At 45.6% G+C, this 26855-nt stretch overlaps 1 protein-coding gene across 1 annotated transcript; it reads right to left on the reverse strand.

Moving 5' to 3' along the window:
* Positions 1-1458: 1458 nt before the first annotated feature.
* f9b (coagulation factor IXb) lies at positions 1459-16869 on the reverse strand. Its single transcript, XM_056284192.1, has 8 exons — positions 16739-16869; positions 16090-16265; positions 15870-15894; positions 15622-15735; positions 14606-14737; positions 10682-11112; positions 6059-6191; positions 1459-3119 (listed from the first exon to the last, which is right to left on the reverse strand). Exons 1-8 carry the CDS (start codon positions 16824-16826, stop codon positions 2554-2556), a joined length of 1665 nt encoding a protein of 554 aa, XP_056140167.1. The 5' UTR covers positions 16827-16869; the 3' UTR covers positions 1459-2553.
* Positions 16870-26855: the final 9986 nt, after the last annotated feature.

The following is a 26855-nucleotide window of genomic DNA, read 5'->3' on the forward strand; positions in this document are numbered from 1 at the left end:
ATATACCAGAGGTCTAATCAACGTTTGCAGTCTGGCACAGATTTTTATACTACGTGTAATATCTGTTTATCTTGATAGCCAGCCAAGTCTGCCTGGGAACTGGCTCGTTGGCAGTAGTCTAAAATTCGAAACCGCCAGGATGTCGGGACGAGGCGACCCGCACCGCACTTAAGTTTATGGTTCTGAGAGTTTTGTTTGGGACCAAGCCCGGATAGCATCAGAGGGGGGAACCCTCCTCCTGCCGCCGTTGGCTCCCGACGCCACTCCCTCAGAGCGCGCGACGATGGGCGTCTTTGGTGGCGCCGCGGGGGGGGGGGGGGCTGGTCGGGATCGGGGTTCATTGACATTGCACACCACGCCGGTTTTCGCTTGAAACAGGACGCACCTCGGACCACCGTCGTCGTTTCATATGGCTGTTGTATTGCTAAGAGGCCACTCGAAGACACACGTCTGTTAGCATACGCTTCTTTACTTCGACAACCCACGTCACACTCCTTCTCCCCTCCTAGTCACTTACAGCCTATCTTGGGCGCCCGGGTAGCGTAGCGGTCTATTCCGTTGCCTACCGACGCGGGATCGCCGGATCAAATCCCCGTGTTACCTCCGGCTTGGTCGGGCGTCCCTACAGACACAATTGGCCGTGTCTGCGGGTGGGAAGTCGGATGTGGGTATGTGTCCTGGTCGCTGCATTGGCGCCTCCTCTGGTCGGTCGGGGCGCCCCCGGATCGGCGGAGAGGAGGTGGAGCAGCGAACGGGACGGCTCAAGAGGAGCTGGGTAATTGGCCGGATACAAATTGGGGAGAAAATTTAAAAAAAAAAAACTTACATCCTATCTTGCCCGCTAGCTCCCCCTGCTGTCCTCCAACTGCATCAACTCAAGACGTCACAATGGCTGAACTTTGAAAGGAAAGAAAGGAATTGTGTCACATACAGAAAGCTTTCATTTGACTGTTGGTTGAGTAAAAGAAATGCATAACTTTCATACTGACTCCCGCTCACTGTCGCAGTCCCAGGATAAATAGTCGGCACAGCATCCGACCTCAAAATTAACTTCCTGAGAAAACCCAGTGACTTTTGCATTAGGTTACGGAACTCCGAGCTCCAGGGTCCGGTTTACATCCAAAAACTGCACACACTACCATGTCTGCTGTCAAAACGTTCACTATGCTAACGTAGACTCGCTCTCTGTACTGGCAAGTCCGCTTTGCGCAGGAGGTTTCAGGTTTCTTTGCTCCTCCCAACATTTGCATATTAGACAGCGATTCGCTTTCAGATTTGTGACGTACCAAATCTAGCTTGCCCGGGATCCGTTTGAATCTCAGATTTTAGAGAAGTGCACAGACAGCGCCTCCTCCAGTAGAGTGTGAAAACACTGCTCCAGTGACAAGCTTTGCACAGATACAAATCAGCATAGTCAAGGTCAAACACTTTAGGGGACACAAACATAAGAAAAACACATTTTTGAGTGGAGGGGTACTTTAATTAGCTTTAATTCATTTGTAGTCATAGAAAGAGGACATCGCATTATTGGCACTGTCTACACAATAGACCTTTTACATGTTAAAGAGCAAAACATCCAAAATCCCCTTAGGAGGCAAATGCCACCTTTGATCCCTTTCCTACCTTGCCTTCAGGGCAACAACTGAGCTCCTTCAGAATAGCTTTAAAGAAGTGGCACAGAGAACAAAGCCAATCATCTACAATGGGAGTTTCTGGAGAGAAATATGTGTCACTGATAAGTGACATCGAATTTCTAATCTACAATCATTAACAACTACAATTACAATGTTATTTAATTTGAAAAAAAAAATCCACCATTGATTCAGTGATAATTTGTTCCTATGTGATCATATGCAATTAGCCCAAATCACATTTTTGGAGTAATCCACCCAGCGCTTGCCATGTTGTCACACTGGGAAACTGAAGTTTTTGGTTTGCCTTTTGTAAGCAGGCGGACCTCTTTGAGAGAAAATAACTTCAAGAGATCCAAGACTGCAGTTTTGCTGCTTTTGTTGATTTTGCACTTTCATGGGTGTTTGGATTTATCCTGGAAGAGTATATGTATTATATGCATAGTGTATGATTATTTTCCCAAATATAAGCACAAAGTTATTTGATTGGAATCAACTTGGCTGATGTGACTTCTTTTAAAGATTTGGTTGTTGCTAGTAGGCTTTGAGTCAGGGCCTCTCAAAAAGTTAAGAGGTTAATGAGAGGAATACTAATAGCAACTAAATATCATTTAAAAGCAATTGCATAAAACAATGAAAACAATGTTACATGCAGATCATTTGAATCCAGATCCCAGGTCCTATTTTATTGTTCAGTTCAACCTATACATCTCACTGATTTCAAGCTAGGCCGAGTGAGAAGTACACTGTGACCCCCCCCCCAAAAAAGTCCTTCTTAAGCAGTTTAAGCAAATTGCCATAAACTTCAACAGACAGCTGATTATCACACTGTAATGTGTTTGTATATTTTGCATAAAGCCTAGGCTTTGTTAGTATAATGGCGAAGTTGTAAGCGTGTGTAGACGCCTCATGTCTAGGTACGTCACAGCGCGGTACTAAGTTGAATCCCTGTGGTCTGGCTGATCCACGGAAAGTAGCGCGAGATGCGAGTGTAGACGCCATATTTCCCCTCCTTAGCGCACTCCTCCCCCCAGCTAACAAGGCCAGTGAGGAACCAAGTGCCTTTGTAGTTGGAGGAGTGGGGCCCTCCGCTGTCTCCCTGACAGGAGTCCTTGTATGCGTCACGGTAGCCCGCACAGAACATAAAGTGTGTGATGTGTTCACTGCTGCTGCCTTTACACTCGGTGCGGTCGATGTAGGGCACACCCAGCTTCTGCAGCTTGCTGACATCCGGGCCCTGGTATCTCAGCCTTCCCCAGCCGCTAACCAGCGAGTAGCTGGACTCCCTCAGCAGGTTCTCGGTGAAGCTTCGAGGGCCCAGGCAGATCGGCAGGATGTACTTAGACAGCTCCACGGGGCTACTGAGCTTCAGCAGGGCGATGTCATGGTTATACTGGGACGTCTTCTCATTGTATTGGGGGTGAATGAATTTTTCTGCCACCATGTAGTCTCGCTCAGTGTTCTCATTACGGTTAAAGTCATGCTCACCTAGTTGGGGGGGGGGGGGGGGATTAAAAACACATAACAACCATGCCTTGTAATAACTTCTATTTGAGTGCACTTTGATGAAAAGAAAAAAAATGCCCCTGAGACAATCTCTTGTTTGCCCATGATGTAAATCAGTTTTTGAGAAAAGTATAAAAACAGGTCCATCTTAAGACAAAAAGCCAAACACAGATAGTCAGTAGTTAACATTTATCTGGCCACACCTTCATTAGAGTGGAATTAATGGAATTAAAACATTGTTTTTTTGGACCCCCTCCCCTTTTCTTCCCAATTATATCCGGCCAATTACCCCACTCTTCAAAGCCGTCCTGGTCGCTGTTCCACCCGTGCAGACTACAGACTACCGCATGCCTCCTCTGATACACGTGCATTTGTCAGCCGCTTCTTTTCACCTGACAGTGAGGAGTTTCACCAGGGAGACGTAGCGCGTGGGAGGACCACGCTATCCCCCCGGAACAGGTGCTCCAACCGACCAGAGGAGGCGCTAGTGCAGCGACCAGGACACATCCCCACATCCGGCTTCCCACCCGCAGACACGGCCAATTGTGTCTGTAAGGACGCCCAACCAAGCCGGAGGTAACACGGGGATTTGATCCGGCGATCCCCGTGTTGGTAGGCAACAGAATAGACCGCTACGCTACCCGGACGCCCGGAATTAAGACATTGTTGAAACAGCACTGGATACTCTAACAAGCCCATGCCCCAGTCTGCAACCTACAGGAGGCTTTTTCCATATCTTTGTAGTCTGGCTGGACTGTGTGAGTCTATGGCACAAATATTGTGTGTGTGTGTGTGTGTGTGTGTGTGCGCACACGCGCGCACATATGTGTGTGTTTAGAGCATAAAATATGAACACATTTTGGCACTTTTGAAAGCTACAGTAGTTAATTGAGGTCCTTGAGTGGCAAAACAGTAACACCTTGAAAAACTAGCTCCACTATAATTCCAAGAGAAAAATAATCCTCAGAGGTCCATTCCAGTGAAAAACACTATTTTCCAGGTATCTGTGAAGTTTGGTGGGATTTGCACTGTATATTAATGGTATAACATCGCTGATAGCAAGTTGTTCATAATGTGCAGTTAAACAAAACAACCAGTTTGTTAACAGCGCAGCTCGCTCGGACACCGCTGATGTCCGCCGTCGTGCAAAACCTGCCACGAAAGGAAGTTCACACACAACACGAGACTTCTCTGTTTGAGACAGGTATCCCACTCCTATTTACCGCCCGTTTACAGAGTGGAGGGATTGTGTGTTTTACTCACTACACAACAAGCAACAATCAGTAAAGCACCAACACTACCCCCCTTTTTTTTTTGTTGCTCCCCAATTGTATCCAGCCAATTACCCCACTCTTTTGAGCCGTCCTGGTTGCTGCTCCACCCCCCTCCGCCGATCCTGGGAGGGCTGTAGACTACCACATGCCTCCTCCAACACGTGGAGTCGCCAGTCCCTTCGTTTCACCTGGCAGTGAGGAGTTTCACCGGGGGGGGGGGGGTCGTAGCATGTGGGAGGATCACGCTATTCCCCCCACTTCCCCCTCCCTCCCGAACAGGTGCCCCGACCGACAAGAGGAGGCGCTAGTGCAGTGTCCAGGACACACACCCACATCTGGCTCCCCACCCGCAGACAGGGCCAATTATGTCTGTTGGGACGCCCGACCAAGCCGGAGGTAACACGGGGATTCGAACCGCTGATCCCCGCATTGGCAGGCAACGGAATAGACCACCACATCACCCGGACGCCTGCACCAACACTTTTTTTTTTTTTTTTTTTAGCTAATTAGCTTTGAAACTTTCAACACTCAGCCTAAACCGAGTTCATGTACGTGTCGGCCTATCTCCACAGAGCCACCGCCCTCTAGACCAGTGCTTTTCAATCTTATCCTCAGTGACCCAAAGTGCTTCTTCCAATTTTGCAATTAATGTCCCCCCCCCCCCGCCCAGGGGATCGACAGAGTGATCCTGAAGGAGGAGATGAAGGCACAGTCGGGCTGCTATGACAATGACCAGTGGGGAAGGTGTCGCAGTTCCCGCTCCAGCAGCAAGGAGGCGATGCACAACCTGGGATACAGCACCCTCAACCACTGTAAGAACCTTGTCGAATTAGCATTTCCTCCACCTAACAGGGTTGTGTGAGATCCATATTGTGTTAAATGCAGTGTTACATAGTATACGTAAATGCTGTATATGTAGTATTTGTAAGATGGATTTTAAGGTAGTGAGCTAGTATTTCTCATCTCATCTCATCATCAGCCACTTCTCCGGGGTCGGGTCGCAGTGGCAGCAAGCTAAGTAGGGCACTCCAGACGTCCCTCTCCCCAGCAACGCCCTCCAGCTCCTCCTGGGGGATCCCAAGGCGTTCCCAGTTGGACGTGCACAGAAAACCCCCAAAGGAAGGCGCCCAGGGGACATCCTAATCAGATGCCCGAACCACCTCAACTGACTCCTTTTGACGCGAAGGAGCAGCGGCTCTACTCCGAGCTCCTCACCCTATCTCTAAGGCGGAGCCCAGACACCCTACGGAGGAAACTCATTTCAGCCGCTTGTATCCGCGCCCTCACCCTTTCGGTCACTACCCAAACGTGTACTAAATAAAGGTCTTATAAGTACTAGCTTACCCAACGCTCATCTAGTGTTTGACTCACTGCAAAACAAGTCAACCAAAGGTCTGTTGTGGGAAAACACACGCGTTCCCACTTCCAGAGAGCTGGGCTGGATGTGGTGATACTTGCATTGCATAAAATATCTTCATTCAGGGGAAACAAATGTGATGCACACTGAAGGTGTTTTTTTCCCCAGTGACTTTAATTCATTCAATAAAGTCACTGGAATGGCTCCTTACATTTTTTTGTGTGTGTTTGTTTTCAGACTGTACATGTAGATACCGTTTGATGTATACGGTGTACATCTGCATGTCTTACCCGCTCTAACGAAGAAGTCTGCCACAGCTTGTTTTGCCTGGGTCAGACAGTGGGCTGCGGTGATGACCCACACCTCGCTGATCAGGGAGCCTCCACAGAAATGCTTTGTGTTCTGTGTGGTCATCAGGCTTACCTGCAAACACACATCAAATCATATGCACAGAAATAGTACATGCCATTATGGCAAAAAGCAACAACACCTTGCCTTTCTACTTCTCTTTTATTGTACATGCTGCTGCTGAATTTTCTGCTCTCCGGTTCCTCCGTTGTCATATCCCTGCTCTCCTCTGTGAAAAGAGCCTGTTGATGTTTTGTCACAGTGTGGTTGTCAGTGTGCACAGCTTACGCCCTCATCTGATGGAAAGGAAACCAAGCAAGGAAGGGCAGCAGCAGGCTGAGAGAGATCGTTAAAAATCCGGCTCAACTATTGGATTGAATCTGGACTCGTGCACTGAACAAATTGTCTCACAAGAGAGCTACGGGTAATATTCATCCATCCTTTCATTACCTATACCCACTTTATCTAATTCAGGTTGGAGTCCCTCCCACCAGGCATTAGGTGGGCGGCAGGGAAACCCCCTGGACAGGTCCACTGTCCATCACAAGAACCACACACACAGTCACTCACACACACACACAGATACCCCATTCACACCTATGGGCAATGGGGAGACTCCAGCTCACCTAGCATGCATGTCTTTCAACTGTGAGAGAAAATCCATGTAAACAGAAGGAGGACATGCAAAACCCATTCAGGTGTGCTGGAAATTAGCCCAGGACCCTCTTGCTATGAGGTGACAGTCCTAAACAATAAGCCACCCAGGTAAGTTTAATTGCATCCTAAATCATACAAATCATCCTCTCTGTCATGTATGGCTGAATGATAAAAGCTGCTTTAACAATAGATTCATTCTTCCCAAAATAACCTTTGAGAGGTACATACGTTAGCATCATGAGCAAGCGGAATGAAATGAATGGTTGCCTTGACCTGACTGTATAATCTGGCCTTCAGGAGGAAGTAAATGTGCAATTGGTGTTGGATGCACATACTAGTTCCCATGCACCCTGGAAAACCTGGAAATTTATAGACTAGTTTTCTAGTCATTTAAAACACCTGGAAAACATCAAATTTGAATGAAATTTGACACACTATCAAATAAATCCATTTTGTATATATTGTACTTTACATTGTACGTATACTGGTACTCTGTCATGTCCATCTACCTCAGGCATGTATGTAAGTAGCCTGCTAACATCTATTTCAGCATCTCTGATATATTCTCTGCACCACTGCACTTTATCACTTCCTATTTCACCTGTATATAGTCAATCCTTGTGTATATACCTGAAAATTGTTGTGTTGTTATTCTATGTTAAGTACAGTGACAGCCACGAAACCGGAGTCAAATTCCATATTTGTGCAAACCTACACGGCTAATAAACATGATTCTGATTGTGAAATGATCAACTTGATTAAATGTCCTTGAAATATTATTGAGATCATGGAAAATTGTAAAGTTAGGTTATATCATATTTCTTTAACCTGTTGAGACGACATACTGTTTAGGTGGTATGTTCAAGCTACAAGTTACACAGTCCATTTAGAGACACTGAGGTCAAATATCACGACACACCCACATGAACCTATGTCAAGTTCAGGGTCTTCGTTCCCAATTCACTGAAAAATAATAAAACTTCAGTAAAACTGATCAAATGATAATTGTTTGAGGAGTGGTTTGTGTGTGGGGGTGCACACGTGATTACTACCATGAATGTCCAAGCAAAACTCATGAAAAATGTCCTGGAAAAGTCATGGAAAACCATTTCAAAAAAGAGTGAGAACCCTCATGATTCAGGGTTTAAGTCCGAAGGGCTTAAGCCTTGTTATTTTTGTGCTGGTTTATTATTTTTCTTTAGAAATGTTTGCGCAAATTCCCGTGAGATGGTAAAGGCCGGGGCAAAGACATGAGATTTTGCCCATTGATTGGAAGTTGTGTGCAAGTTGTGTGCCGCCCAAGGAAAATAACCCCAGTCAGCCTGATGGGGCTGCTATAATTAAAGGTCATAAATCCTACACCATTAAAACCAATTTACAGGAAATTTGGTAGACCTTCAGCTGCTATCACTCTACAAATATTACCCCAAGAATCAAAGTCCGCCTGACTAGATTTTCCGCCATTTTGAATTTTGTGAAAAGTCAATTTTTGACATCTCCTGAATGGTAGGGCTGATTGCTGCCAGATTTTAAGTGACTCATTACTGGACCAAGATTATCAAATGTAGCATAGATATTGTTGATATCTTTAGTTTTCAAAATATTGACCAATGAACTTCAAAAGGGCGTGGCTCAGCACATAAATAGCCCAAAGTCAACAACCGTTGGGCCAATCGTCACAAAACTTGCAGGAGACGTCCATGTATCCATTCCGTCCACTATCCAAGCCGCTTATCCCAGTTGGGGTCGCGGGATGCTGGAGCCTATCCCAGCAGTCACTGGGCGGCAGGTCAATATCTATCTATCTAACTATCTTATTTATATATATATATATATATATATATATATATATATATATATATATATATATATATATACACTACCGTTCAAAAGTTTGGGATCACCCAAACAATTTTGTGTTTTCCATGAAAAGTCACACTTATTCACCACCATATGTTGTGAAATGAATAGAAAATAGAGTCAAGACATTGACAAGGTTAGAAATAATGATTTGTATTTGAAATAAGATTTTTTTTACATCAAACTTTGCTTTCGTCAAAGAATCCTCCATTTGCAGCAATTACAGCATTGCAAACCTTTGGCATTCTAGCTGTTAATTTGTTGAGGTAATCTGGAGAAATTGCACCCCACGCTTCCAGAAGCAGCTCCCACAAGTTGGATTGGTTGGATGGGCACTTCTTTGAGCAGATTGAGTTTCTGGAGCATCACATTTGTGGGGTCAATTAAACGCTCAAAATGGCCAGAAAAAGAGAACTTTCATCTGAAACTCGACAGTCTATTCTTGTTCTTAGAAATGAAGGCTATTCCATGCGAGAAATTGCTAAGAAATTGAAGATTTCCTACACCGGTGTGTACTACTCCCTTCAGAGGACAGCACAAACAGGCTCTAACCAGAGTAGAAAAAGAAGTGGGAGGCCGCGTTGCACAACTGAGCAAGAAGATAAGTACATTAGAGTCTCTAGTTTGAGAAACAGACGCCTCACAGGTCCCCAACTGGCATCTTCATTAAATAGTACCTGTTAGAGCCTGTTTGTGCTGTCCTCTGAAGGGAGTAGTACACACCGGTGTAGGAAATCTTCAATTTCTTAGCAATTTCTCGCATGGAATAGCCTTCATTTCTAAGAACAAGAATAGACTGTCGAGTTTCAGATGAAAGTTCTCTTTTTCTGGCCATTTTGAGCGTTTAATTGACCCCACAAATGTGATGCTCCAGAAACTCAATCTGCTCAAAGAAGTGCCCATCCAACCAATCCAACTTGTGGGAGCTGCTTCTGGAAGCGTGGGGTGCAATTTCTCCAGATTACCTCAACAAATTAACAGCTAGAATGCCAAAGGTCTGCAATGCTGTAATTGCTGCAAATGGAGGATTCTTTGACGAAAGCAAAGTTTGATGTAAAAAAAATCTTATTTCAAATACAAATCATTATTTCTAACCTTGTCAATGTCTTGACTCTATTTTCTATTCATTTCACAACATATGGTGGTGAATAAGTGTGACTTTTCATGGAAAACACAAAATTGTTTGGGTGATCCCAAACTTTTGAACGGTAGTGTATATATATATATATATGTATAGTTGTTCAAGTAAAGAAGCGTATGCTAACAGACTTGTGTCTTCGAGTGGTCCCTTAGTGGTCCCTTATTGGTCTACATGTACCTGAAATATACATTGAACGTTTCATTCAAATCTACCACTAGGGGACGCTAAAATGCAAAAATTGGCACGGCATAACACAAATTAGACTATAAATCAGAAATTGTTTGTCCAATCATTACAAAAGTCACAGGATATGTTTCATAACAATGGTGAACCACGTGTACAAAACTATTTTGAAATCGTTCAATGGGGGGGCACCACCCGTTCCAAACACGAGCAGTGGCCTCACGTAAATTTGGCCATAAATCATTGACAGCGTGTCCAAACATCACCAAACTTGGTGGGTATATTTAATTAAGCTGTCGAAGCTTTTGACGTCTAACATTCTGTGTTGGCTTGAACCGCAGAATCGCCTCTTGTGGCTGTTCTCATCTGAAATTGCACTGTGTTGAATGTTGTTAGTGATGGCGTATGTATAATAAAATAATTTCCCTACTGGGATAAAAATATTGCTAATATAAAATACTGCTATCACTCTTCACCATTCCCATAAATCCCTTTATACCATTCCTTGCCAGGGTCTCAATCCTGTTAATCTTCTTCCATCTTTACCTGGCATCCATTCCCCTCCCCCTTTCTGTGCAATCAATTCTTACTACCTATTACTGCATCTTTGCCACTATCCCACTGACCTCAACCTGTCTCCCTCCTCTCATCCTGTCTGTGCCTACTAAACTCCTATTTACCTCTCCTTGCCCCACGCTGATCCCCCCCCTACATCCTCACCCACCTGCCAGGGTATCTCTCCCGGAGCAGCTGCAAAGCCTCCCACAATCCTCTTGTTGTTGTTTTTTTCTGCTGTGACTGGGGCTATGGTTGGGAAGAAAGACCAGTGAGACCTCTGATTTTTCCCCATGGGGTCACTTGCGGCCACCTCCGTGGTATTGCTCAGATTCGTGCTGCTGCCGTTAATCCCCGCGTCCAACGGGGCTGCGTTGGAGATCGTGGTAGAGGCAGAAGGCTCCGGCTCTTGCTTCGGCTCCGGCTTGAGGATCGTGGTGGTGTAATCTGACTCAGAGAGGTAATAGTCTTCGTATTCTGTGGAGTTGAAGTCATAGTTCCCGACCTGCCGGGTGCTGTTGGAGCTGGAGCTAAATTCACTGAGGAAAGTTCTCAGGTTTGGGACGACGGCTACAACCACACGACCACAGGGGAATTGTCCTGAGGGTGGGGGATGGGGTGAGGGTGGGGGGGGGGGTAATGGGGGTGATGAAAGCCAAAGAAGTAAGAAGGAGTTTCTGCTCCCCTTGAGCCACCTTCATCAAGCATCAGACACAAAACCATAACGCCAAACAGTTTTCTGTCTGGGTTGCTTTTGTTTACTCAGTGATGGAGTTCTTTATGCAGAATACTTCTCACAGAAAAGGTTCATGAACAGGTCCATTCAATTATGACTCTACCCCCCCCCCATGACTGTTTATCTGCTGTGGACCTTATCCAATATGCCAGACTCTGCTCTTCTTAAAAATCCAATTTTTTTTCAAGTCAACAGCACAGTACACTGTATTGTGTATAACAAGAGTAGTGATCTTATTCGTATGTCCTCTAAGGTAGACTCCACATTTCAGAGAATATGTTCAGTACGTTTGTGACCTTAATTACTTCTGGCAGAAATGAAATGATTGGCAGAATGGAAGTGGAGTGGACTGAAGCTGTCAAATCCAATTCATATTACCGGTTTAAAGCACTCTAACTGACTTGCCAACACATTCACCCATTTCTCAAGGTAATGTACTTTCTATTCCTTCTAGTTTCTATTCCTTCTGTCAAGGAAGGATTACCTAGAAAGCATCACTGTGGGATGTTATTCAAGGGAACTGGTGAACCTTGGCAGAGGATTGCTCATTTTTTCAGTTTATTTCAATAGGTGCTTTATTGGTACAACATATACAGGGGATGTAAAAAGTCTATGTGCCCCTGTAGCAGGTTTTTGTGATGCAAGAAAAATCATATCAGAACTTTTTCCACCTTTAATGTGAAATTGCAACCTATAAAATAGTGACAAAAACAAAACTTTTAGGGGAAAACCATGAAACGACAAAACCTACAATAAACTGGTTGCATAAGTGTACACATCCCTAAACTACTACTTTATTATTATTGTTATTGTTATTATTATTATTAGTTGAAGCATCTTTTAATTTTATTACAGCACTCACTCTTTTTGGGTGAGAGTCTATCAGCTTGGCACATCTTGACTTGGCAAATTTCCCCACTCTTCCCCGCAAAAACGCTGTAGCTCCGTCAAATTGTGAGGGCATCTCCTTTGCACAGCCCTCTTCAGGTCACCTACAGATGTTCTACTGGATTCAGGTCTGGGCTCTGACTGGGTCTTTCCAAAACACTAATCTTCTTTTGGTGAAGCCATTCCTTTGCTGATTTAGATGCATGCTTTGGGTCATTGTCCTGCTGAAAGGTGAATTTCCTCTTCATCTTCATCTTTCTAGCACACGCCTGAAGGTTTCGTCCCCAAATCGACTGGTATTTGGAGCTAGTCATGGTTCCCTCCACCGTCGGGCTGAAGAACAGCAGCCCCAAAGCCTGATGCTGCCACCACCATGCTTCACTGTGGGTATGCTGTTCTTTTGGTGATGTGCTGTGTCGTTTCTACCCAAACATACTTTTGGAATTATGGCCAAAAAGCTCAACCTTAATCTCATCAGACCATAACCACATTTTTCCACATGATTTTGGGAGACTGGACGCATCTTTTTGCAAAATATAGCCGGGCTTGGATTTTATCTTTTCCCATATGAAAAGGCTCCCGTTTTGCCATCCTACCACATAGCCCAGACGTGAAATATGCGGGAGATTGTTGTCAGATGTAGGGAGCATCCAGTACTTGCCAAAAATTCCTGCAGCTCCTTTAATGTTGCCACGGGCATCTTGGCAGCCTCCCTGACCAGTTTCCTCCTGGTCTTCTCATAAAGGTTGGAGGCACGTCCTGTTCTTGGTGACGTCACTGTCATACCATATTTTCTCCACTTGCTGATTGTCTTCACTGTGTCCCATGGTATATCTAATGCTTTGGAAATTATTTTTTACCCTTCTCCTGATCGATACCTTTCAGCAATGAGACCCCGTTCATGCTCTGTAAGCTCTTTGTGGACCATGGCTTTTGCAGTTGGATGCAACGAAGATGTCGGGTCACTCCTACAGGAACAGCTGAACTTTATTTGGGGTTTATCACAGTTACTTTAATTGATGGCAGGTGTATACTAACTACTATCTAACATGAGTTTGACTGGTTAATTCTGAACACAGATATAAAATATAAAAGGATGTGCACACTTACGCAACCAGGTTATTTTAAGTTTTGTTTTTTTCCTTTTTATTTTCCCAAAAATGTTTCTGTTTGTTTTTCCTTTTATTTTTACGTGTTGCAATTTCACATTAAGGGTGGGAAAAGTTCTGACATGATTTATCTTAGTTTCACTTTTTACATCACGACAGCTGGCCATTTTAATAGGGGTGTGTCGACTTTTTATATCGCCTGTATTTGAAGTATCGCCAAAGCGGACATAGTGAAAAATAATGTATATTTTTCAAATTAAAGTTAAATGAATAAACAAACAATATATTCTATCGAACATTATATAATAGTTTTCATTATTTCATTATTTTTGTGTGTATGACAGCTGTTCATAAATTTAGGAGGTAAGTGTATTTTTCGCCCCTTGTATTTGTGCATTGGAGAGAATGTTAAATTCAGGATAAATCATGTTAATTTGATTCAAATACCATTTGGTATCTCTTTGCATCTCTAACAATGCACTACAAATTGAGATTCAGCCTCGGCTACCCTGCAATGACAGGCCTGTGTCAGCCTGTTTGTCAGTGTCTTCCTCAATTCACGGCTTTAAGATATTCTGCTATAATGTACTTTCTGTTGAGGAACAAATACAACTCAGGTTTACTTTGAGTCCCCCCCCCCTTTTCCCCCCCTCCCAATTGTATTCTTTCGAGCCGTCTCGGTCGCTGCTCCACCCCCTCTGCCGATCTGGGGAGGGCTGCAGACTACCACATGCCTCCTCTGATACATGTGGAGTCGCCAGCCGCTTCTTTTCACCTGACAATGAGGAGTTTCGCCAGGGGGACGTAGCACATGGGAGGATCATGCTATTCCCCCCAGTTCCCCCCCTCGAACAGGCGCCCCGACCAACCCCCACATCCAGCTTCCCATCCGCAGACACGGCCAATTGTGTCTATAGGAACACCCGACCAAGCCGGAGGTAACACGGGGATTCGAACCGGCGATCCCCGTGTTGGTAGGCAACGGAATAGACCGCTACGCTACCTGGATGCCCCACTTTGAGTCTTTTACAGTTGCTTGCCAGCAAATGAGGTCATTCTCTTTTTGTGTAGTGAGAATTGGGTTGGGGTGAACCGGGTTGGGGTAAATCAGGTTGGGGCTGTCCTGAGGCTCTGTGCAGTTGCTAGCTGTTGTAGACAGAACTTCACGACCCGCTGACAGAGAGAGGCTCAGAATGCCCTTCACGATGTGGTCAGGAAACGCAACACACACATGCACGCACGCACGCGCGCTCGAGATGAAACACCATGAAACTTCCTGTTAAAGATGGGTTAGTATTTTGGAAAACTGAACAATAAAATGTGGTTTCTTCTTCGTTGTGTGTGCCTGGTTTTGTTTTACCTGTGGGCTCACAGCTCCTCTTGTCGGGGCCTAGCTTGTAGCCAGATGCACACTGGCACACAGGCTGCTGCGACCGCATCACACAGAAATGGGCACATCCGCCGTTGTTGACCAAACACTGCTTGGCTACCTCTGGAAATGGGTGAGAGGGTACATGTGAAAACATGGATTGGTAGCAGAAGTGAGGATTCTTATCGCTGTTTACAGCTAGACATTTTAAAATGGTGACGGCTAATTGTGTGTTTAGCATGATTCTTTACTCCAACATATATGCATCTTTTCTACCTTTTTCTCCCCAGTCGTATATGGCCAATCACCCCACTCCTTCAGGCCGTCCCGGTTTCTACCCCCCCCGCCCCCCATCGATCTGTGGAGGGCTGCAGGCTACCACATGCCTCTTCCAATACATGTGGAGTCGCCAGCCGCTTCTTTTCACCTGACAGTGAGGAGTTTCCTCAGGGGGACGTAGCGCGTGGGAGGATCACGCTATTCCCCCCCCCCGAACAGGCGCCCCGACCGACCAACCAGAAAAGGCGCTAGTGCAACGACCAGGACACATACCCACATCCGGCTTCCCACCCGCAGACACGGCCAACTGTGTCTGCAGGAACGCCTGACCAAGCCAGAGGCAACACGGGGATTCGAACCGACAATCCATGTTGGTAGGCAACGGAATAGACCGCTACGCTACCCGGATGCCCAACTTATATGGAATGTTGCAACCGCTTGACTTCGTGCAAAGACCTTCTCCGAAGTTCCTCTTGTCTTTCTCTACGATTTATTCCGGTGACAGACGTGTAAGAGAATTCCTTGTCAGATTCACGACATACCATTTACTGTCTGTAGACCTGCAGTGAATCTTGACTGTTTATAGAGTCGGTCTGTCTGTCTGACGGCGACCTTTCAGTCAACACATTAACGTGCCAAAAAAAAAAAAGGCTCCAGTCAATCACCCGTACCCGCTATGTGCTGCACTATTTAAAGATCTGGTTCAACTTTCAGCCCGGTTCATTCACCTATTTCACAGTTTCTGCCGTTGAAGTCCGGTAGGCACCAGCAAACGTAGGCATTGATTCCGTCTTTGCATACACCTCCGTTCTGACAGGGGGAAGACTCACACTGGTTCCCATCTACACACACACACACACACACACACACACACACACACACACACACACACACACACACACACAAGTTTAGAGAAAAAGTTTAACGACTTCATTCACGTGTCTCATTACTTTCATGAACCATCAACAGTGCTCACCTGCGTAGGTGGCCCAGAACTCCATCTGAGGGACAAACAGATGGGTTAGCGACACGTATACTTTTCCTTTATTACCTGTCCATAAGCGGCTGTCTCTGATAATGTCACGTGAAAATGTGCAGTATCTGCATTTAGCTGCATAACCCAACCATATGTATTACAAGTGTGTGCGTCTGTGAATGTGTCTGAGTGTGTGGGTGTATATGTGTGTGCATCCTACCGTCTTTTCATCGTCCTCAAACACTTCCCTGGCCTCCTCCATGTCACAAATCTCCTCTCTACACTCCCTCTCCAGGTTGTCTTTGTTTGCTCCGATCTCCTCCCAGAGGCCGGTGTTGGCCCTCCGATGGCGGCGCAGCACACTGGCCGCCGACTTCTGTGACCTAAACACCGAAGCTGAAGAGAAACACAAGGGGGACAACTAATGAAGGTGCACTCTGAGTTGGTTCATTCGATTAGATTGTCATTTTTGATTTCTCTGAACCCCAAGCATCAAAACCCCTGGCAACTACTTCCTGTCAATGGACCCCCCTATAATATCCAATCTAATTCTACTCACAGGGCTAATTTCTATGATTTTTTATCAACATCTACAGTTTAAACAAACTTTTTCATATCATCAAACTACATCAAGAATGAGCAGATGTTACTGAAACGTGCCCGGTCAACCGTGTCCCATGTTGAGACATCTGTTCAAGCCTCGCTCCGGTTTTTCTTACTTTAGGAGTACCATTTCGTTTCAATTTAGATGAAGTACCGGCCGTTTAAAAGCAAGTAAAGCCCCCCCCCCAAACTACCCACTCAGAGTATGTCTCTCGTCTCTTCCTATGGCCCTTCAATCCTTAACAGACCCCACCCCCAGCGGTCACCTGGGTTTCCCTCCGCATCTCCAGCCCTGAGCCCCGACGTCTCCAACAGTAAACCCGCGGCGAGGACCAGTAAACAAACCCTGGCCATCTTGTTCACGTCAGTCAGAATGGCTTCACTTGTTCCCTGCACAGCAGAGCTTGAAAGACTGGTCCACAACTCCAAAGTACAACACACTGTTTACTTATCTAACAGGCCAGAGAGAGGGGGAGAGAGAGTGAGTGTGTGTGTGTCTGAATTTAAAAGAGACTGAAATAAAGGGAGAGTTGGACGGATGGTTTTTATTTCCTTCTCTCCATCCGCTTCTACGTCAGATCAAAACTGAGCAAAAACAAATATTGGCCATGCATCACTGTTGGATTGGTTAAGAGTGCCAGTGAGGATGTGTGAGTGTGTGCGCATTCGTGTGTGTGCATATGTGTGTGTCAGCGCGGGTTATGTGTGTGTGTGTATGTGTGTTCACGTACAGGTTTGTTGAAAAATACCAGCTGTTAATCATTTGGTTTAGCCAAAAATCTTGCCCAGAAATCAGCTTCTGCTACGTGACCTACGTGAGGGCGTCTAGTGGAATGAACACACACACACACACACACACACACACACACACACACACACAGTGTGTCATGTTCACAAAATCTTACATGGCATCACAGACAGATAGAGATAACACACACACACACACACACACACACAGCGTGTCATGTTCACAAAATCTTATATGGCATCACAGACAGGTAGAGATAACACACACACACACACACACACACACACACACACACACACACACACACACACACAAACTGTCATGTTCCCAAAATCTTACATGGCATCACAGACAGGTAGAGATAACACACACACACACACACACACACACACACACACACACACACACACACAAACTGTCATGTTCACAAAATCTTACATGGCATCACAGACAGATAGCTATATGGACAGACAAACAGACAGACACACACACACACACACACACACACACACACACACGCACGCATGCATCTTACATGGCATTACAGACACATAGCTATATGGACAGACAGACAGACAGACACACACACACACACACACGGATATATATACACACACAGTGTCATGTTCACAAAATCTTACATGGCATCACAGATAGATATATGGACACACACGCACACATGCACACACACACTGTCATTTTCACGATATCTTACATGGCATCACAGACAGATAGATATATGGACAGACAGACGGACATAAAACCTTTTCGCAGCATATCCTAAAGCCATGCTGCTCATCCTGTAAGATAAAACTCTTCTCCCGGTCGTAGAAATTGAAAGGTGTTTCATTATACTGTTAGTAGTGGGAGGACGGGTGGGGCTAAATCTTCTCCACCAGCAGCCAAGCAGCTGGCCGTGAGCCAGCCAGCTGAAAAGGCAGCCTTGCGGTGATATATTAGACAAGGGTGGTGTAGAGTGGCGGTGGATGGTGGGGGTGGGGGGTTGGCGAGACACCCCCCCCCAACCTGTTTAAGTGCAAATTGATACGCCCATCCCCCTCGATGATTATAGATTGTAACGAGAAATAGGTGAGGGGAGACCTCTACAAGTCCACCCCCTCTTGTTTCATAGCCGCTATGAATAAATTACCTCCCGTCCATCGTGCATCCTGGGAGCAAGTCCTTTAGCCGCTGGGCGCAGTTAGCAGACAGGATACACATGGAGAGAGGGAGCAAAAAACACAAACATTTAGGCACTATCGGCTTGTCGAATCTGCTGCTTCTATTTGATGTTTCTGTCCTTCATTTTGTCATTGCAGGACTGTGATTGTCAGATAAACTGAATTGCTAACAGGTGCCGACTAGAGAGGTTGAGGTATGTACCCAGTTGGTACGTGCAGTATTTCTCAAAACGTGCATGGGGTAGGTGTGCAGACAGGATGTGCGATGGAGTTGAAGATGGCAGCATCCTGGTTTGATGCCATTTACCTGTTCCTGTGTGTAAATCCAGTCAGTCGTCTTTTCTGTCCACCAGGCTATTTGGGTTTTTAATGTTTGTTTTATTCTGTTTTGTTTGAATTTGTTCTTGCTCTGTTTGGGTTGTTGGGGGTGGGGGTGGTGGGGGGGTTGTTTTGTTTTGTTTACGATTTGCACTATTTGTTGCTTAAATTAATGAGTTCCCTTCCTGCTTACAACGCCCAACTCATCCTCAGGGGATCAACAAAATAATCGTTAGCTTAAAGATTTCTTCGGAAGCTCAGATTTGCTGGGTGTGTACATAATTGCACTGTGGGATGAGCCAGGGAGGCCCGCTCATTTTGGCCTGGGTTTCATTCTAAGTGGATGAGGAACATTGGCCTGTGCACAGAACAGCATGGCAATTAGGACCGCTGTCTCTGGAGCTGCACGTACCCCTACCAGCCAGGACTTCCTGGCATCTGGCGATATCAAATTTACTATTCAAATCCATTAAAAAAACAAAAACAAACTTAATCGTCGTACCTGTCCAAAAATGAACAATGTTGCCACGGTGGATTATAATATAACAATGTCATATATATATATATATATATTACAAATTCGTATGTTTAATATATCCACAAGCATTCCTGCTGTCTAAATGAAGAGAAAAGACTACTGAATATCCAGTCATCCTCAGGGACACAAATACAGTTAGTTGCTCAGCTGTTTCTGCCCCAACGTGGGAGTCATATGAGGTCGTTGTCCCCGCCTCTGCCTTCCCAGCAAGTCCCAGGTGGCTGACCTATATTTTAGCACAGCAACACTTCTTCACAGAATATAACCTGATCATGCAACTTTAACTGTCTTTCTACATTGGACTTTCTCACAATATAACCACCAGGTTATGGTCGAATGGTATCTTTTTTTCAATGTTTTTGTAGTTTGTACTACCCTCGCAGCGCGTACTCTTGTGCAAAGCTACACACACAGGGCTTGACTTTTCTTGTTTTACTGGTCTTGTTTTTGTGTTGTGGTTTTTTTTTGTAAAACTGAAACGTTACAGAAATAAGAAAAATAAATCGGTATGTAAACATCAACAGTCATATTGACCGTAAGTATTATACACATGTAACCCGTTATTTTCTTGCCCGGTGCGGGATTCCATATGGCGTGTACTGCACCACAAGGCGACATCACTAACCGCTCGGCTAAAGGGTCAGACCCGGTCTTATTAATAGTTTACACACATAAGTACATAAATGCACGATTCCTACCAAAATATAAAGCAGCAATGTACTGTATAGAAACACAGCTCAGCCACCACAAATACAAATCAAAAAATCATTAGTGAACAGCGCTAACGACTGCTGTAACGGCTAACTAGCAGAGCGCATGCTAACCAGCAGAGCGCATGCTAACCAGCAGAGCGCATGTTTACCCAAACGGTAAAAACGTTTCTAACATGACATTCCTTAAGAAAACGTGTTTGATAATTATTTACATACGTTACTTACATACAAATAGTCTCCAAGGCGGAAGCGTATCGAAATACATTCAGCAACAACATGTATTCATCACTGTCCGTCTTGCCTGTCTGACTCGACTGAAGAAAGGCTAAGCTAGCGGAAGAGTAGCAACACGTTCCCACAAGCCCCTGCGCCATAGGCGCCAAAATAGTCCGCCCATAGTGTCCGCCAAACCGACCGGTTATTTACTAACTTACCTTTAAAGGCGGGACATAGTTTGTTTCTAATCAGGACAGCAACAGAGTCCATGGTTCAGTCCTGGGGTTTCTGTCCCCCTTCATGCTCGTACTTTCTGCAGGTGCCATGATGCAAGTCAGTTGTATCAGAGACTCCTTCATTTCTCATTGACACGCGAGTGTGTGTGCGTCTTTGTGTTGGCTCTACGATGGACTGACAGCCTAGCACGTCTTTCGCTCTGTTTTCTCTTTAATCAGTTTAGGGAATTTTGTTGTTGACCTCCCCCCCTTTCTCCCCAGTTGTATCCGGCCAACGGGGCAGCGTCCGAGCGATGTCACAGCCGCGCTGTCGCTATGGACGCGTCACCGGAAGTCAGACATGCGGAGCACGTTAGACAGTACAGCATGGCTGTGTTTACAACACCAACTCACATATATGCTACCATGAATCCGATAATATTGTTACCGGTTATTTTCTTGCCCGGTGCGGGATTCGATACGGCGTGTACTGCACCACAAGGCGACATCACTAACCGCTCGGCTAAAGGGTCAGACTCGTTAGCTAGGGACTAACGTGTCTTATTAGTAGTTTACAATATTAACCCCAAATGAAGTTCCCGGTGCAAAGTTTACATCGGAGATTGAGGTGCACAGTAACCTGCAATTAAAAAGATGGCTAGAGTGTCGTGGACCGCCGAGGACAGGAAAAAAACAGGAATTGATTGACCGGTTAGTTGAGGGGGGGGGGGGGTCAGCTGTCACTCAGCATAAGGTTTCCCATTTTCTCTTCATTTGGCTATGTAGGCTACTACATACATTCAGGTTTGAAATCAAACAATTTCATATGAGGTTAAAGCATCGCTTTTTAGCGTTTATTGACCCTGTCAGTAGCGGACTGGCCAGGGAGCACCGGGACAAAGTACCGATTGCACCCCAGCCCCCGCTCATGGTTTTATGAACACAGTTAAATTAGTGGACTTTTTTATTAGCTTTTATTAACTTTTTAATATTTTATTTTATTTTATTTTATAATGTTAACTTGTCCCAATAGTTTAAGTGGTCTGAAATACTGGGACTATATAAAAAAAAGTGTTAGTTTCTAAATGGGGACTCCGATATTCATTTATTTATCAATTTTTGAAAATTCTGTTTATTCATTTTCCATGTTTACAGTTTAACAAGAGAGACAAACATAACAACTCACACCCAGTGCCACGATAAGATATACATCTTACATTTACCATTCACTGTACACACACACACCACCCTCCCACATAGAGACAGGATTTTTAGCACGACTCCCACACCCCGAAATACGGATACAGAGAAAGAGAATGATGATAAGATAAAAATTAAAATATGTAAAATAATTAGTAAATTAAAAAATTAAATAGATTCCATGTAATTCATCCATGGATTTGAATCCGATATTTATACAAACACCCACTAATAAAAGCTGAAAATCTGTACTTAAACCACATATGAAATTGTTTGATTTGAAATCTGAACTCTTGTAGTATATAGCCAAATGAAGAGAAAAGTATCCTTTGTACCAGACATTAAGGAAGACACTGCATATTGGTTTAGATTATGTGTGACTTCCATAATATATGTGATTTGATGCACGCAGGTCTTGAACACAGATTTTCTGGCCGAGTTTCTTAGTGAAGCTTGGCTTGGTACAGATGAACGTCATCTTATGGACTTTGTTAACGTTGAGTTGCTCGTGTGGACGGCCGCAAGCTCTGATCCAACGTAAACACTTCTCCAGCTGCTGCTTGGGTTTCGGAAAATTAAGGAACTGTACACCCACCATATCTGGAGTCACTATTGCATTTCCCATAGCAGCAATGTTTTACGTACACCATGGCACACTAGAAAAAATAGGTGAAAAAGGCAAAAAATTGCGCAAAAAAACGAAGAAAATTACAACAAACTGCGTACGCCTAATATAGTCTAGTGCATCCGATGTCTGACTTCCGTTTGCTGCGAAGCTTCCGCTTCCGCTCGAGAAGGGCTAAAAATAGCTCATGGACACTGCCCCATTACCCCACTCTGCAGATTACCACATGACTCCTCCGATACATGTGGAGTCGCCAGTCCCTTCGTTTCACCTGGCAGTGAGGAGTTTCACCGGGGGGGACGTAGCGTGTGGGAGGATCACGCTATTCCCCCCAGTTTCCCGCTCCCGAACAGGCGCCCCGACCGACCGACCAGAGGAGGTGCTAGTGCCGCGACCAGGACACATACCCACGTCCGGCTTCTCACTCGCAGACACGGCCAATTTTGTGTCTGTAGGGTGCCCCGACAAGCCGGAGGTAATACAGGGATTCGAACCGGCGATCCCCGTGTTGGTAGGCAACAGAATAGACCTCTACGCCAACCGGACGCCCAGGGAATCAATTTGTAAACCAATTCTGTCGCCGGATGATTGTTTGTTTTGGGTTTTTTTTTTTTACATAAAATCACGAGCGTTTTTTCTCTACCTTAGAAATAGCTTTGATACATTAACGGGCATGATTTGAATTGTGCAGGCGAGTTTTAACAAAGGCTGTGAAGAATTACTGGACTCGGGGTTGATGACCACACACACGCAGCGACCGAGTTGTGACGTTTTTGCCCATCGCGTGCAAACCTCGCTGACGTGTCGTGCCGGATCAACACACAGGTGCACCTACGATCTGACCGAAGCCCTCGTCTGCTGGTGGAAATCAACTTTTCAAAGGGCACGTTATCCGAGAGGCGCTTTTCTCGTGGGAGCGAGAGCAGTCATATGGGCCACTTTTCTCCTTCTAATAGACCAGCTGGTCTCAGAACAGTAATCCTGCGGGGCAGACGGATCTGGCAGAGTGCCGGCTGTGGTTTGGCCTGTTGGCTCATTTACACGCTGACGTCATACGGCCACTCAGCGCTGACACCAGAGACGCACACACAAGGCGTATCCAGCATACACATCTTTGTTATGGGGGCAATGATCACTGTTTACTACCTGGGCTCGGTGGAAAAATGTCTGGCAAGTTCTAAAAATCACGTATTCATGTCCGTACACAGCGCGCATGTGCATCAAAGGCGCGCATGTGCATCACAGGCTGCTTCACTATGGGTTTGACCAGTCTGATGAGGGAGGGGAGATTTCTGTTTAGTGTGTCACTGTAAGGCGTTCGTTGTCAGCGATTGCATCAAACACAGGATGCACACGTATTTCTTGTTCTTGTCTATCTTGCGTTTATACTTGAGTGACGGCTTAAGAATATTGCAAAATGACATAAACCTATGGTGACCCTAAAGACCACTTTATTGGTTTACGTCTATGCAAAGGGACACTGTTGAACTGGAGTCAGAATTGCAAAATGCAATACACAGATTGGCCGAAACATTAAAAGCACTGACGGGTAAGTGACTAACACTGATTATTTCGTTACAAGGGCACCTGTCAAGGGGTGGGATATATTAGGCAGCAAGTGAACAGTCCGTTCTTGAAGTTGATGTGTTGGAAGCGGGGGAAAATGGGCAACAGTAAGGATCTGAGCGACTCCAGACAAAGGCCAAATTGTGATGGCTCGACTACTGGGTCAGAGCATCTCCAAAACGACAGGTCTTGTGGGGTGTTCCTGCTATGCAGTGGTCAGTACCTACCAAAGGTGGTCCGAGGAAAGAGAACCGGTGAACCGGCGACAGGGTCATGGGTGCTCAAGGCTAGCCCGTCTGGTCCGATCCCACAGAAGAGCAACTGTAGCTCAAGTTGCTGAAAAAGTTAATGCTGGCTGTGATAGACAGGTGTCAGAACACACAGTGCACCACAGCTTGCTGTGTATGAGGCTGCATAGCTGCAGACCAGTCAGAGTGTCCGTGCTGACCCCTGTCCACCACCAAAAGCGCCTAAAATGGGAATGTGAGCATCAGAATTGAACCATGGAGCAATGGAAGAAGGTGGCCTAGTCTGATGAATCATGGCCTGGGTGCATGAACATCGTTTACCTGGGGAGGAGATGGCATCAGGATGCACTATGGGAAGAGGACAGTGGGATGCTCTGGGAAACCTTGGGTCCTGGCATTCATGTGGATGTTACCTTGACACGTACCACCTACCTAAACACTATTGTAGGCCAGGTACACACCTTCCTGCAACACTATTTCCTGATGGCAGTGGTTTTAATGTTTTGGCTGATCGGTGTATGTGCCCAGTGTTTGGTCTTGGTCACATTGGTTGAGGGACACTCATAACTGAGAATGATTTACAAACATATGACCTGTAAAAAGGTACAACCGTGTGCAAAACCTTGCCTTGGTCCTTTTGTAACGTAACCTTAATATTGGCTGGGGCAGGAGCCAACAGATTGAGAGCAACCATAAGCAGTCAGCCTCCTCTTGTGCTTCCGAGGCTGGATGGAGGTTTGGGGAACACAGTGACCCAAGGCCTTCATGCCAAGTGCTGTGCTGAAGCTTTTAGGTGGTCTCGTCAAATGGACTTCAACCAGCTGGTGTGGAAGTGGAAACAGATGAGATGCCCGGGTCAGAACAGGGGAGCCATTTAGCACCGAGGGTTACAAACATGCCAAAAACCATTATGGTGGTTAGCAGGCTACTGAGTGTCTTTCCCTTCCCCCCCAAAATTGGACCTTTTTATTCCCAGCACAAAATTCCTCCCTTTAAGCTGGCCTTTCGGCTGCGAATATACTATATATGAAAACTTGCTGATTTAGTGGGACGATCGACGAATATTGGATATTTCTGGCTTAAAAACATAACGGAGCTTGTTTTGTTTGTTTTCTAAGGCAACTGCTGCCTGGTGTCATTGAACACAATTTAATTTCTTTTTTCTTTTATCTTTTCATTTGTCCCCCCCCCCCCTTTTCGCCCCAATAGTATCCGGCCAATTACCCCACTCTTCCGAGACGTCCCGGTCGCTGCTCCACCCCCCTCTGCCGATCTGGGGAGGGCTGCAGACTACCAAATGCCTCCTCCCATACACGTGGAGTCGCCAGTCGCTTCTTTTCACCTGACAGAGAGGAGTTTCGCCAGGGGGGGACGTAGCGCGTGGGAGGATCACGCTGTTCCCCCTCCCCCCCCGAACAGGCTCCCCGACCGACCAGAGGAGGCGCTAGTGCAGCGACCAGGACACACACCCACATCCGGCTTCCCACTCGCAGACACGACCAATTGTGTGTATGACGCCCGATAAAGCCGGAGGTAACACGGGGATTCGAACCGGCGATCCCAGTGTTGGTAGACTACGGAATCGACCGCCACTTCACCCGGACGCCCCTGACTGAACACAATTTAATTGGGGTTTTTGGACCTTTTGTTTTTTTGGGGTATGTTTTAATGACCTCCACCCCCCACCCCCATTGTCTATATCTTTTCAATGCAAGGGTCCTTTAATGAGTAATTTTCTAGAATCCCCCCACCCGCATTTGGACAAATCTCCAGTCTCCCACAACAGAATACAATACGCCAATTAGATAGAGTTTACAAATTTAAAGATATCTCCCCCACATATGTAGGTCAAGAATAGGTTTCTTCCTCACAGAGGTTAAATGTGGGTTTTTCCTCCTGAACGGATTCAAGGAAAACAGGGGAATGTCGTCAGTGACAGAACGTATTCCTACCGTGGGAATACGGGTAGGAAACAAAATAACACTGTCCTCCGTTAGGAAACTGAAGTGTAGCCTTCGTCCGTCTGGGTGTCACATTTTCCACTGCTGGAAGACATGACTGACTGATCAATAGGTTGAATGACTGCATAGTTGGTGGTGGTGATGGGCTGCTGAGTCTTCAGGCCTGATGGTTCCTCGGCGTTTTCATGAAACGTAGTCACCTCTGTTTAGTCATCCAGCCTGGCCCAGGAGATGCTGCACACGCCAAAAACAAACAAAAAAAATTCATATTCGTCTTATTTTGATAATAGTTTTAATAACTTTCAGAATCAGAATCGTGTTTATTGGCCGTGTAGGTTTGCACATAATGCACATGGACTCTGACTCCAGTTTCATGGCTCTCTCAGTGTACATAACATGGAATAACAACACTACAACACAACAACCTTCATTAATAACAACGTTTAATTGCCTTCGTCATCTCTCTCTCTCTCCTCTCTGTCTCTCTCCTCTCTCTGTCCCTCCTCTGTCTGTCTCTCTCTCTCTGTCTCTCCTCTGTCTGTCTCTCTCCTCTCTCTGTCTCTCTGTCTCTCCTCTCTCTGTCTCTCCTCTGTCTCTCCTCTCGCCGTCTCTCCTCTCTGTCTCTCTCCCCTCACCCCCCCTCTCTTCCCCCTCGATCTTTCCTCTCTCTTTCTCTCCTCTCTCTATCTCTCCTCTCGCTGTCTCTCCTCTCTCTGTCTCTCTCACACTGTCTCTCTCTCCCCTCTATCTTTCCTCTCTCTCTCTCTCCTCTTTCTCTCTATCGCTCCTCTCTCTGTCTCTCCTCTCTCTCTCTCCTCTGTCTCTCCTCTCGCCGTCTCTCCTCTCTGTCTCTC

Source organism: Lampris incognitus, chromosome 8 (genome assembly GCF_029633865.1).
Source record: "Lampris incognitus isolate fLamInc1 chromosome 8, fLamInc1.hap2, whole genome shotgun sequence".
Lineage (NCBI taxonomy): Eukaryota > Metazoa > Chordata > Actinopteri > Lampriformes > Lampridae > Lampris > Lampris incognitus.